The sequence below is a fragment of the Siphateles boraxobius genome, unplaced genomic scaffold (assembly GCF_051911475.1).
Source record: "Siphateles boraxobius isolate OS27281-9 unplaced genomic scaffold, OSU_SipBor_1 111, whole genome shotgun sequence".
Lineage (NCBI taxonomy): Eukaryota > Metazoa > Chordata > Actinopteri > Cypriniformes > Leuciscidae > Siphateles > Siphateles boraxobius.
The window spans coordinates 1,100,535-1,115,701 of NW_027508713.1; the positions used below are offsets into that span (position 1 = coordinate 1,100,535).

The 15,167-nt window shown below is 39.0% G+C and overlaps 1 protein-coding gene across 1 annotated transcript in view; it reads right to left on the reverse strand.

Moving 5' to 3' along the window:
• The window catches only part of LOC143706070 (adhesion G protein-coupled receptor E3-like), a 37,216-nt gene extending 25,304 nt beyond the window's left edge, over window positions 1-11,912 (reverse strand). The window contains exons 1-5 of the mRNA XM_077197622.1: window positions 11,711-11,912; window positions 5,448-5,513; window positions 5,185-5,313; window positions 2,619-2,678; window positions 1,049-1,156 (exon numbers count right to left, since the gene is read on the reverse strand). Of these exons, the coding sequence (XP_077053737.1) occupies window positions 1,049-1,156; window positions 2,619-2,678; window positions 5,185-5,313; window positions 5,448-5,513; window positions 11,711-11,738 (391 nt within the window). The 5' untranslated portion in view covers window positions 11,739-11,912. The remainder of the gene's footprint in view (window positions 1-1,048; window positions 1,157-2,618; window positions 2,679-5,184; window positions 5,314-5,447; window positions 5,514-11,710) is intronic.
• Window positions 11,913-15,167: the final 3,255 nt, after the last annotated feature.

Consider the following 15,167-nt stretch of genomic DNA (forward strand, 5'->3'; position numbering starts at 1 on the left):
ACCCAGTGTGCTGTGATTGGTTAGTTGACCCAGTGTGCTGTGATTGGTTAGCTGGCCCAGTGTGCTGTGATTGGTTAGCTGAGCCAGTGTGCTGTGATTGGTTAGCTGACCCAGTGTGCTGTGATTGGTTAGCTGGACAGAGCTTGTTCGGGAAATGTCACGCCCCTTACCAATAAATGAAAATTTCATCTCCTCAGGTGTAAATATTAAGGATGGCGTCAATTTCAAACCAATTGAAGCCTGATTCAGACTTAAGATGGTTAACAAACAAGAGGATTGTCCAGAACATATTTCATGCACGGACTTTGCAAGCACAGATTTCACAGGACGTTTCAGAGTATGATGTATCATTTTCATATTCGTTTTAGATACGATGTTATACACCATCTTATCATGATATTTATCGGGAAAGTCTGTATTAGGTGAGATCTTAAACATATCAGTTGCGGTCTGAAAGTCTGTATTAGGTGAGATCTTCTGAAAGTCTGTATTAGGTGAGATCTTCTGAAAGTCTGTATAGGTGAGATCTTCTGAACGTCTGTATTAGGTGAGATCTTAATCTTATATCAGTTGTGGTCTGAAAGTTTGTATTAGGTGAGATCTTCGTCTGTATTAGGTGAGATCTTCTGAAAGTCTGTATTAGGTGAGATCTTAAATATAACAGTTGCAGTCTGAAAGTCTGTATAAGGTGAGATCTTAAACATATCAGTTGTGATCTGAAAGTCTGTATTAGGTGAGATCTTCTGAAAGTCTGTATTAGGTGAGATCTTAAACATATCAGTTGTGGTCTGAAAGTCTGTATTAGGTGAGATCTTTTGAAAGTCTGTATTAGTTGAGATCTTCTGAAAGTCTGTATTAGGTGAGATCGTAACAAACATATCAGTTGTGGTCTGAAAGTGTGTATTAGGTGAGATCTTCTGAAAGTCTGTATTAGGTGAGATCTTAAACATAGCAGTTGTGGTCTGAAAGTCTGTATTAGGTGAGATCTTCTGGAAGTCTGTATTAGGTGAGATCTTAAACATATCAGTTGTGGTCTGAAAGTCCATACCAGGTGAGATATCTATGTACATATCATCATCGCTCCAATCGTCTGTTGGGCTCTCAAACTCCACATCACCAGAGCCAGAAAATGTATCAGTGGGTCCGTTGTTTATATCTGACAGGAAAGAAAGTGCAGTTGGCATGAATTATTGTTTTAGAACAAATGATATAATTATAATTTAAGCAAAGACATAAAGCCAAAATGATGAACTGCAATTGTTTCTTTTATGATAAAATGCTTTTACGTTGTTTTGTAAGTCATTTAGGAATTTCTGCTAAATTAATAATTAATGTACAAGGTGGACTCCTCAATCTACTTTTGCAATCAATCTACTCCTCAATCAATTTACTTTTGCAACTACCTGTCTGCCCAGCACCCAGTTTTATTGTTCTGGATGTGTGTGCTGCACCCTTTGAACTCTATTACATGAATTTTGATCGGCACAGCACTCCTCTTTTTGACTCCTGAATTCAAGCAACCACATTGGTGCAGCTCACTTATACAATCTAGACAATGCATTCGAATGCTTCTGCAACTTTTGAGTTCTCTCGAGAAGATTACTCACAAATCATCTTTTAAGACTCACTTTTTAGCGGCTCAACAAGAGAATCCGCTGGAGTGTCGTCCAGAACTCTGGAAAGATTACAAGAAAGAGAGACACGCTTGTACCTACATGCTGTTACGCTCAGCGATTATATGCGGGCAAAGAGAATCCCTAGGGGTCTCAGGATCAATAAAGGTCCTATTATCAGTAAAGATAAGGATAAATTCTGCGATCGCTGGAGCGAAATATCACTCAATAAATGTTCTTTTGACCTAATGGCTCTAACTATACAGGAAGCGTCTGCCAATTTAGCGATAGTGCGCGAGGAAATATCTACAGTCAAACAACAACTAGAGAGTGAGCACACAGACCCCAATAAATGCAAACAGCTCCTTGACGAGTGTGAATATCATAAAAATGAGCTGGTAAAAGAAATCACGGCTTCAAAGAAAAATAAATTTGAGAGAGACGCTGCTGATTACGATAGTGGGAGAATCTATCAATGGAGAAACCCACTTCCATGGAGAAGCTGTGGATCCAGGCCAGAACGCGGCAATGCACGCGGTAAATACACAAGATGCAACATCCGGAAGGATAGTCCACACCAGTCATCAATGGACCTGGAATACGACTCAGAGTCTAGCGCCTACTCTCAGACAAGTGGCCCTTTTTTAGGCAACGTGAGACGAAACAAACCGAAACCTCCATATACAGGAGCAAGAAAAAAATGCAGGCGAGGGAAGAGCGCCTCCAGTCAGAGAGCCATATTGGACTCGCCAGACACAGAAACAGAACAGGTACAAAATGTGATTAATTTATCGAGTAAATCACTATCTGACACTTGCTTGACTGCCTTAAGTAAAGGGCTCTCTTTTGTTCCCACTACACATTGTCGAGATTTTGATACAATTGTAGACTTTCATACGTTTTTTTGAACGTTGAGACTTAGGGAATTTTTCAGTAACCATAATGAGTTTACTTCTAACTCTACTGGCAATGTGATGGAAGGTACTGAGGACCCAGATGACTTACCCGTTGCGTTAGAATGGGAGAGTGACTTAAGCTCCAGGCTTCCTGCTGGACCAAGGACTCCTTTTAGAGGTAAAAGCACCTTTATTCCCCCTCATAAAAGAAATGCATGAATAGATACTTATTGCAGACTTGTGGAGAAGGATGTTTCCCTCCTATTAGGCAAAAAGAGGGATTATAAGGTAGCCAATAACCTGTCTAAGGATCAGAGGATAGAACTGAACTCTATAAAAAACGATAAGTCAGTGGTGATCCAAAGCGCAGATAAGGGTGATGCCATTGTCATCATGGACCGGACAGCATATGATGGGGAAATTCAGAGACAGCTGAGCAATACGATTTTTTATACTAAACTCAATCGTAATCCCACACAGGAGTTCAAACAGCGTATTAGAAAGAAGTTAGATTCCCTCCTACAAATTGGAGAAATAACAAAACTAGAACATGCTTTCATGGTAGTAGACTTTCCTGTCACTCCAGTTTTGTATACTCTCCCCAAAATCCATAAAACCTATACAAATCTACCCCCAGGACGGCCCATCGTGTCAGCCATCGGGTCTCTAACAGAGAAAATTGCAGCATTCATGGATCATTTTCTCCAACCACTCATCACTTCTCTTCCATCCTATGTAAAAGACTCAATGGAATTCATTAATATGATTCAATCTATCCAATTATCAGATGAACATTGTTTCCTGGTGACTATGGACATTGAGTCTCTTTACACCAAGGTTTGAAGGGGGTCTAAAAGCAGTAGAATTCTTTTTAAATCAGCGCTCCAGATGCACCCCAAGCACTTCCTGTATTGTGGACCTCATTGAAATTGTTCTTACATCCAACTATTTTCTTTCTGGCTCTGAATTTTACCTCCAGGTGTCAGGCACGAGTATGGGAGCTAAAATGGCCCCAAGTTTTGCATCCCTATACTGCGGACTTCTTGAAAAGGAAATCATCCTGAATCAACAATGCAACCCATTCCAACCTCAATTTCCAACTGGAGGAGGTATATAGATGATATTTGTTTCATTTGGACGGGCTCTGAGACTCAGTTAAAAGAGTTCCATGATTTTATCAACGCTAATAGTAGCGATTTGAAATTTACAATGGATTATGACAAGCACAGGATGAACTTTTTAGAAATTCTTGTTTACAGAGACTTGAATAGACTAGGATCTAACTTATACAGAAAAAGCACTGACAGAAATTCTACTCTTCATGGACAATCTTTTCATCCCATTCCACTCAAGAGGAGTCTGCCTTTGTCTCAGTTTAGTCGCATTCGCCTGATCTGTAGTTCTGATAGTGATTTCCAAGCCCAAGCAGTTGATTTGGAAAAACCTTTTCAACAGAGACAATACAAACATGAATGGATTACCCAAGCAGGTAATCGTTTTGAAAATACATCGCAAATTGACTGTCTCAGCAACACCAGACCCAGAACTTCTGAGTCTAGAGTTAACTGTATTGTCGAATATTCACCTCTTGGCAGAGAGTTCGAATCCATCGTTAAAAAACATTGGCACATTATTGACTCTGATCCAGCCCTTAAATGCTTTACTACATCACCCCGCATTGTGTACAAAAGAGCACCTAATCTCAAAAATATGTTGGTGAGAGCTCATCTTCCACCATTGACTCCACCACATTTTTTGCAGTCTATTCCCTTTGGGAATTACAGATGTGGCCACTGCACTCAATGCAACTTCACACATAAAACTACCACCTTCAATCACCCATGCACTGGAAAACTTTATGATAACAAAGGTGTGATTACTTGTAACACAATTTTTTTTTTATTATTTACTTAAATGCCCGTGTTGCTTGGCCTATGTTGGTAAAACGACCAGGCCACTGAAAATAAGAATCTCAGAACAAAAGCAAACATTCGTAGCGGTGCACTTTTTACAAGCCTGTCATAACATTTCTTCTCTCAGATATTGTGGCATTGAACTTGTGAAACAGCCCTCCTGTGGAGCAGATGTTAATCGTCTGTTACTTAAAAGAGAAGCATTCTGGATTTATACCCTGGACACTTTAGATCCAAAAGGGTTGAATGAAGACTTTGATCTGAGGCCATTCCTGTAAATAACTCCTGTCAATGAAAATGTTTGTAAATGTTGTGCGATCGCTTTGCTGACTTGCTATATGATATATGTAACACACCATTGTGGTATCCTTTATATATTTATATTCTTGCTCATCTATCATTGTTCTTTATACTTTTTCAAAAAAACTTTTTAGGCTGTGCTTTAAGTATTGCAGGACATTTCTTAGCTACTTAATATATTTCTATTAGATTATTTTGTATTATAAATGTTGATATACTTCTTACATGTTTTTATCTGCTTTTCTGATGTAATTGCTTTTTCACTTGATTGGTCCTATCATTGATCATGTAACCATGTATGGCTGTATATATGGAGGTGTGTCTCCCCACTTGTTTATGTCTGATGAAGGGCTTGGGCCCGAAACGTTACACGTGGTGAGCAACTATTAAAATCGCTTAGGAGCATTTTCTGGTGTGCGGGCTCATTGTTTACTTTAGGGACTCCGCAATCCTCTTTAATACCTGTACACTGTCCTGTTGGGAAGCTCATTATGAAACCTTGATCACAGGTGCAGTAGTAACTTCCATGTGTATTGATACACTCGGAGTGATCGCCACACACACTCGGAAAAGTTGCACACTCATTCTCATCTAAACACCAGACAGACAGAGGAGTGGATTGAAGAAGGAAACATTATAAAAGTAGGAAAGACTACAACTACAGTTACACAAATTCCCTCTATTAAATGTGCAGACCATTAAAAACTTGAAAAAGTCATAATTACCAACACATTTCGTTTTAACAAGTTTAAATCCAATGAGACATCCACTACATGATGGCAGAAAGAGACCTGGAAAGAGAAAGAAAAAAATACAGCTATAGTAAAAACTCACAACTTTGTGATAGTTTTTAGCTATAGGCTACTTTTTACATCAGCTACGTAGGCTATGCTTAACGTCATTAAATGTGTGCAATTTGCAAACAAATCGCATTTGATGAGACAAATGTTATAAATCAGACTAAGCATATTGTGGAAAAAGATACAAAAATACATTTGTGCTTAACTTACTTCAATGTCCCATTGTCCCTGCGCTTTTTTGAGCCGCGCATGATTTATTAGGAATGTGAAATTGTAATTTTGAGTGCCACTTTGACGAAACTATTTAGTTCTCTGTTGTATACCCGTATGAGTAAGAGAAAATTGTTAAACTTTGAGCCTTATGGCTAATCATAAATGGTCATATATAGCTAAGCTCTTCTGAATTGCTTTTTGCTGCACAACAGTAAAGGACCTTAAGGAAAAATACAAGTCAAGCTCTGTCGACGGCTTCTGTGACAAAATATTTTCTGAAATAATTGATGTAGCATGTCATAAAAGCAGCAGAATTGTGTCTTTATTACATGCGAGAAAATAAATGATGTGTGAGAAAAAAAAAGTTATCACACTGATAGCAAAAAAGCATTTCATGAGAAAAAAAGTAATATTTGAGATAAAAAGTTTTCATACCAATAGCAAAAAATAATAATATTTGAGACTAAACATAAATAGAACATAAAAAAATTATTTCTGAGAAAAAAAATCTCTCTCAAAATACTTTGAAAAAAAATCTCAAATATATATTTTTTGCTATCAGTGTGAAAACATTTTCTCTAAAAAAAAAAGTGTTTCTCTCAAAACGCTTTTTTTTTGCTCTCAATGCAATTTCTTGCTCGTGTCAGGATTTTGCCACGTTCCTATTGGTCAGTTGGGTGAGCATCGTGTTGTCTTGAGAGTCGAACTGAATCATTATATCATTGTTCGGTTCACCGAGATAGATGCCGCCTCTGCCTTAGTTTAGCACGGACACTCCAATGTTGGGGTAAGATGATGACACACACAACTCGATGGGTAGCTGGCTGAGCAAGTTCACTATCATTGAAGATTAAACATTAAAAAATAGCACTCATATTCATGAATATATCAAATACGCTTGCATGTAATAATCTGAAACTCGGTACACATATAGATGTCATCGGGCCAAACAACTTTCGCGCTCTAAGTTTTACGCCAACCCAACAGGAAGTCGGCTATCTAGGGTTGTTTGGAAATGCATGGTCAGGAATTTGAAACACTTCTCCTAGGGAATTCACCCGATCGTCACCAAACTCGGTGTGCATGAAGTCAAGACATTGAGGATGAAAAAGTGCCAGGGGATTTTTGATATCTCGAACGGTTTGGCCGTGGCGAGGAAACGAATTTATGGCGAATAATGGAAACAGGAAGTGTGTTATAACTTCTTTATACATTAATTGATCTTGATGAAACTTCAGCAGTGTGTTCATTGTAAGAGGCCGATCACATGGAAGTGACTATTGTGAGTCAAAGTTATAGCGCCACCAACTGGCACCAGGAAGTGTCTCACTTTCAAAATGCTTTGAAATCACCCTCTTATTTTTACCCGATTTGCTTCAAACTTTATGTGTATAATGTAAACACACGCCAGATGTAGTGTGTGTGTGTGGGGGGGGGGGAGCTAGATAAACCATTTGTATATATATATATATATATATATATATATAAAACGATGTATATATATATATGTGTGAATGTATATTTTTATATATATATATATATATATATATATATATACAGTATATATATTTTTATATATATAAATATAGCTGCGTAGGGGGTAACGGTCGCTGCTCGCAGATATATTTCCTTTCTTGCTATTGGTATGAAAACTTTTTCTCTCAAATATTCTTTTTTCTCTCATGAAATACTTTTTTGCTATCAGTGTGATAACTTTTTCTCTCAAACTTTTTCTTTCTCTCTGATCATTTATTTTCTCGCATGTAATAAAGACACAATTCTAGCTCTATACAGACAGAGCTAACTTGTATTTACTGTAATATCCCCCTCAGACAGTTGCTCCTTCAGACCTTTGTGAACACGAGCATATGTGCTGGATTCATGTGGGTGGTTAAAAAACTATTTTGTGCACTATCTCACAATCATTTCCTCATTGTGAAAAAGTGCCAGGGGATTTTTGATATTTCGAACGGTTTGGCCGTGGCGAGGTAACGAATTTATGGTGAATAATGGAAACAGGAAGTGTTATAACTCCTTTATACATTAATTTATCTTGATGAAACTTCAGCAGTGTGTTCATTGTAAGAGGCCGATCACATGGATGTGATTATTGTGAGTAAAAGTTATAACCAAATGGCAGCAGGAAGTGTCTCACTTTCATAATGCTTTTAAATCACCCTCTTATTTTTACCCGATTTGCTTCAAACTTTATGAGTATAATGTAAACACACGCCAGATGTGGTGTGTGTGTGTGTGGTTGGGGGGGGTGCTAGATAAACCATTTGTGTATATATATATATAGGTGTGTGTGTGAATGTGTATATATATATATATATATATATATATATATATATATTATATATTTATTTATATAAATATAGCTGCGAGCAGCGATGAAGGGCCCAAGCCGGTGCCACCGCCACCCCGGTGCCTTTAGGTAAGGGGTAAGGGTTAGGGTCGCTCCTCGCAGCTATATTTACTTTTTTGCTATTGGCATGAAAACTTTTTCTCTCAAATATTCTTTTTTCTCTCATCAAATATTTTTTTGCTATCAGTGTGATAACTTTTTCTCTCCAGCTTTTTTTTTCTCTCAGATCATTTATTTTCACGCATGTAATAAAGACACAATTCTAGCTCTATACAGACAGAGCTAACTTGTATTTACTGTAATATCCCCCTCAGACAGTTGCTCCTTCAGACCTTTGTGAACATGAGCATATGTGCTGGATTCATGTGGGTGGTTAAAAAACTCTTTAGTGCACTATCTCACAATCATTTCCTCATTGTGAAAAAGTGCCAGGGGATTTTTGATATTTCGAACGGTTTGGCCGTGGCGAGGTAACGAATTTATGGTGAATAATGGAAACAGGAAGTGTTATAACTTCTTTATACATTAATTGATCTTGATGAAACTTCAGCAGTGTGTTCATTGTAAGAGGCCGATCACATGGATGTGATTATTGTGAGTAAAAGTTATAACCAAATGGCAGCAGGAAGTGTCTCACTTTCATAATGCTTTTAAATCACCCTCTTATTTTTACCCGATTTGCTTCAAACTTTATGAGTATAATGTAAACACACGCCAGATGTGGTGTGTGTGTGTGTGGGGGGGGGGTCGGGGGGGGGGGGTGCTAGATAAACCATTTGTGTATATATATATATAGGTGTGTGTGTGAATGTGTATATATATATATATATATATATATTATATATTTATTTATATAAATATAGCTGCGAGCAGCGATGAAGGGCCCAAGCCGGTGCCACCGCCACCCCGGTGCCTTTAGGTAAGGGGTAAGGGTTAGGGTCGCTGCTCGCAGCTATATTAACTTTTTTGCTATTGGCATGAAAACTTTTTCTCTCAAATATTCTTTTTTCTCTCATGAAATATTTTTTTGCTATCAGTGTGATAACTTTTTCTCTCCAGCTTTTTTTTTCTCTCAGATCATTTATTTTCACGCATGTAATAAAGACACAATTCTAGCTCTATACAGACAGAGCTAACTTGTATTTACTGTAATATCCCCCTCAGACAGTTGCTCCTTCAGACCTTTGTGAACATGAGCATATGTGCTGGATTTATGTGGGTGGTTAAAAAACTCTTTAGTACACTATCTCACAATCATTTCCTCATTGTTAGGGGTGCTCATTGTTCCTCATTGTTATTTTTCTTTCTTATACACCAACACGTACAGATAAATCTGTGCGTTTGAGTGTACAAGAAAGAAAAATGGCGATACTGCCATTACTGAATAATATCCCCAAAGTCTATCTGGTTTCAAATTTAACACACACAGGCACAGTTCTGTTCGTATGGTCTCTGACACATGTTCCCAGCAGCTGTCTGACTACTAATCTAACTCAAGTTCGTCAGAAATATATATCCACTACACATGTGAATATAGAGCAAAACAATATAGGCTACTCACCAAAAAGAAGTTTCCAATTTAGCTCCATGTTAGGAAACAATTAATAGCAGCTTTCTAAGTCTTGAAATATTTTTATGATATATGAAATTCCTAAAGAAAATCTCCTGCAGACTGTCCTGAAAGTCTTAAGCTCTTTCAAAGGTTATTTCTAGCCTGTCATTTGTTCCAAGGAAGCAGAAAATGTATACGTTCTCAGGAGGTCAGATATTTTGGTTTGAATGTGGATTTTTCAAGCTTTTCTCTCCCTCTCTCACTGACTCTCTTTGTCTCTGCCTCTGCGTCTCTATGTGTGTGTGGGTGAGATTTGATTTTCTTCTTGTTTTTCAAGGTTTCGGGGGCTTTTGGGGCCCTTAACGTGCTCAAAAATCTTGAAACTCTGCACACAGGTCAGAACCCACGGCCATCAGGGACCGGCTGAAGCTGGTACCCGGGCGTGGCTGGGGGGCTCGACAGCGCCCCCTGGAACGGCGTTTGAAAACTTGGTCCATATATCAAACACACTTGCATGAATTAATATGAAATTTGGTACACATATAGATCTCATCGAGCCAAACAACTTTCATACTCTAAGTTTTACGCCAACCAAACAGGAAGTCGGCTATTATGGGTTGTTTGGAAAACGCATGCTTTGGAATTTGATATACTTCTCCGAGAGATCGCATCCGATTGTCACCAAACTCGATGTGCGTGAAGTCAAGACTTTGAGGATGCTAAATTGCGGACGGATTTTTGATATCTCGAATGGTTTGGCCGTGGCAAGGAAACGAATTTATGGCGAGAAAAGAGAAACACGAAGTGTTATAACTTCTGCATACATTAACTGATCTTGATAAAACTTCAGCAGTGTGTTCGAGGTAAGAGGCCGATCAGATGGATGTGACTATTGTGAGTCAAAGTTCTAGTGCCACCAACTGGCAGCAGGAAGTGTGTCACTTTCTAAATTCTTTTGACAAAAGTGGGGGGATTAGTTTTACCCAAAGTAACAAAACTCTGTAGGTATATTGTTCTCATCAAGCCGGACAACTTTCTAATTTACAGTCATTAGCTCCGACCAACAGGAAGTCAGATATTTTGGTTGGAACATGGTCATTTTCTCTCTCTCTGTGTGTCCATGTGTGTGTGTGCTGGGGGGTGCTAGATAAACCATTTGTATATATATTTATATATATATATCTTATATATATATATATATCAGAGACCATACGAACAGAACTGTGCCTGTGTGTGTTAAATTTCAAACCAGATAGACTTTGGGGATATTATTCACAATGCAGTATTGCAATTTTTCAATTTTTAGCTGCGAGCAGCGATGAAGGGTCCAAGCCACCCCGGTGCCTATATATATATATATATATATACATATCGTTTATTATATATATGTGTGTGTGTGAATGTATATTTATATATAAATAGCTGCGAGCAGCGATGAAGGGCCCAAGCCACCCCGGTGGCTTTAGGAAAGGGGTAAGGGTTAGGGTCTTACTTATAGGGTCAGCTATATTTATTTTTTGCTATTGGTATGAAAACTTTTTCTCTCAAATATTCTTTTTTCTCTCATGAGATGCTTTTTTGCTCCCAGTGTGATAACTTTTTCTCTCAAACTTTTTTTTTTCTCTCAGATCATTTATTTTCTCGCATGTAATAAAGACACAATTCTAGCTCTATACAGACAGAGCTAACTTGTATTTACTGTAATATCCCCCTCAGACAGTTGCTCCTTCAGACCTTTGTGAACATGAGCATATGTGCTGGATTCATGTGGGTGGTTAAAACCCTTTTGTGCACTATCTCACAATCATTTCCTCATTGTTAGGGGTGATTTCTGTGCGTGTTGGTGTATAAGAAAGAAAAATTGCAATACTGCTTTGTGAATAATATCCCCAAAGTCTATCTGGTTTCAAATTTAACACACACAGGCACAGTTCTGTTCGTATGGTCTCTGACACATGTTCCCAGCAGCTGTCTGACTACTAATCTAGCTCAAGTTCGTCAGAAATATATATCCACTACACATGTGAATAGAGCAAAACAATATAGGCTACTCACTAAAAAGAAATTTCCAATTTAGCTCCATGTTAGGAAACAGTTAATAGCAGCTTTCTAAGTCTTGAAATATTTTTATGATGTATGAAATTCCTAAAGAAAATCTCCTGCAGACTGTCCTGAAAGTCTTAAGCTCTTTCAAAGGTTATTTATAGCCTGTTATTTGTTCCAAGGAAGCAGAAAATGTATTTGTTCTGCTGTATTCCTGCTCGTGTCAAGAGAGATGTGTTCGGACTTGTCTGATTCGGTCTATGATTTCCAGCTCTACAGCTCTTCAAAACCCAACCAAAACATTCACTGCTAAAATAATGTGATAGAATTCTATAGTCATGACAAACCAGGTTTATAAGGACCGTTTACTTTCTTAAAACTTATAGTAAGGAGGGAGGGAGTTGAACAAAAGTCAAGTGACCTTAGGTGAGAACACCTAAATTCTTGATGCCCACTCCTACCTACTACATCATAAAACAAAGAGCAGTCATCCATCTCGCATTCACTTGGACCTCTCAGCTTTTATTTAACATGAACAGGAACAGGTGGCCCACAGAAATTTTTGGCAACTGCAAAAATACCATTTCTTGCATCAATACACTGGCTGGCAAGGTGGCGATCTGCACGCATGTCAATTTTTTCAGTTCTATGCTTTCTTTGTATGTGTCGTTGTACATTTTTCAAGTATAATGTCACATCACATTTAGGACAGGAAACTTTTTTTTGACTTGATTTCTGATGTCTTAGCTCCTGCTCCACCGATGGTAGACCCCAGTGTTTCTGGTTTGTGGTAGAAGGCTGGTCATTTGGTCCAGAAACTATTATGGGCTGCTGGTCCCTCCCCTCACTGGCCATTGCTGATGGCTGGTCAGTTTTTCCAGAAACTATTATGGGCTGCTGGTCCCTCCCCTCACTGGCCATTGCTGATGGCTGGTCAGTTGGTCCAGAAACTATTATGGACTGCTGGTCCCTCCCCTCACTGGCCATTGCTGATGGCTGGTCAGTTGGTCCAGAAACTATTATGGACTGCTGGTCCCTCCGCTCACTGGCCATTGCTGATGGCTAGTCAGTTTTTCCAGAAACTATTATGGGCTGCTGGTCCCTCCCCTCACTGGCCATTGCTGATGGCTGGTCAGTTGGTCCAGAAACTATTATGGACTGCTGGTCCCTCCGCTCACTGGCCATTACTGATGGCTGGTCAGTCGGTCCAGAAACTATTATGGACTGCTGGTCCCTCCCCTCACTGGCCATTGCTGATGGCTGGTCAGTTTTTCCAGAAACTATTATGGACTGCTGGTCCCTCCGCTCACTGGCCATTACTGATGGCTGGTCAGTCGGTCCAGAAACTATTATGGGCTGCTGGTCCCTCCCCTCACTGGCCATTGCTGATGGCTGGTCAGTTGGTCCAGAAACTATTATGGACTGCTGGTCCCTCCCCTCACTGGCCATTGCTGATGGCTGGTCAGTTGGTCCAGAAACTATTATGGACTGCTGGTCCCTCCGCTCACTGGCCATTGCTGATGGCTAGTCAGTTTTTCCAGAAACTATTATGGGCTGCTGGTCCCTCCCCTCACTGGCCATTGCTGATGGCTGGTCAGTTGGTCCAGAAACTATTATGGACTGCTGGTCCCTCCCCTCACTGGCCATTGCTGATGGCTGGTCAGTTGGTCCAGAAACTATTATGGACTGCTGGTCCCTCCGCTCACTGGCCATTGCTGATGGCTAGTCAGTTTTTCCAGAAACTATTATGGGCTGCTGGTCCCTCCCCTCACTGGCCATTGCTGAGGGCTGGTCAGTTGGTCCATGAACCAGAGTGAATGACTTTTCCCCCTGGTTATTAGCCACAGTCCTGGTGGCTGGTCCACCTGCACTCTTACAGCATACTCTGCTGTATGAGTAAGCAGGTGTTTTGTGAAGTCAGTCCGACCCGACGTATTACTGTTTTGTTACAGTAACAACAGTGGTAGTGCGCTGTTTTGCGACACATGAGGTGACATTTATAGATTTTGAAACCTGAAATAAGTATTATTAAAAAAAGTTAACAAATTTCAACTTTTGTCAAAAATGATTGGACACGATCTCCTATTTATAGTGAATATAACAATAATATTTTGGTCAACTTACACCCATGTACTACCACCCAAGATGAATGGGACTGAAGGTGGCCTGTTGCCTGGAAGTTCACATCACATTTTATATTGTCCTTAGGACAAAGCGGACAGTGACAATTTTTGTGAAAGACACTGGTATGCCTCAAGAGTGTCCAGCACATCTTTCACTGATAAGTGAACCTAAAACACAATAACATGCGTTTCACATTTATTTCACTTTGACTGTTATGAGTAATACATTTTATAAAATAATTATGATATTAAAACAAATGTTTCAATTACATTACATTACATTGTGGATTACGCAGAAAAAAGCATAACTACAATGAAAATAAGTTTTAAAAGAATTGCATGCATTGTACAATTAAGTTAGGAGTTGTATTCTAATATCAAATCCATTTACAAAACGTTTACATTTACAATTTGAAAATCAATGCAGTCCTAAAACGTACAAAAATTACACTGCCACAATACCTTATTATGGTCTTCAGAATCCATAACCTGGAGAGTAAATTGTAGAAATGGAATGCAGAAAAGATCTAGTCATGCACGTTACAGATTTTGTAATTTGTGTGCTACTAAAAAAACTACAGAAATGTATTTGGATACACTTTACCCTTATTCTTTTTTAATACATCAAGACTTAAAACAGTGTACAAACGCCATTATGAAATGGTCTTTTTCAGAACTTATAATGCTTTTTAACAAAACTAAAAACTGTACAACAAGCGTACCCCTTCATCTCAACGGCACGCTGACATGTGAAAGCCAGGTGAAAGCGGTTTTCTTCTTTGTTTTCTGATGGATCGCAACAAAACTTACACATTACCGCCACCAACTGTGGAGCATAAACCAATAGCTACTACAGCACAGGTGATACTACAGTAAATAAACCAATCAAAAACCTCTGGAAGTTTGTACTTGCGGCTAAAGCTCCACCCACTTGCTGCTAACCCACATATTTGCAGCTGGCTCCGACCTCCGTTTATACCCATCTCCTGTGTATAGATGGTGGAGACTCCCTGTTATACAATGTAAGGGCCTTTCTGGATTCAACTAGCCGGAAACTGGCCACATATGGACATATTTGATGTAATGTACATTCTTATTGGCTAGATCTGTAATTCTGCCCTCATATTCTTCCTATATATTCTGATACAAAGCATAAATAGAGCTGAGCTATTTTGATCTCCCTCAGCACTGGGTCATTATTCATTCAATTGCTAACAAAGGCCGTAATTTCTAACAATATCTCAATGAAAATAAGACAGAGGATGTAGTGTTCGGCCCACTGTCATTATATGTTAAAGAACGTGTTAAAAACGTGGGTGTTCATATTGATAGCTCCCTGAAGTTGA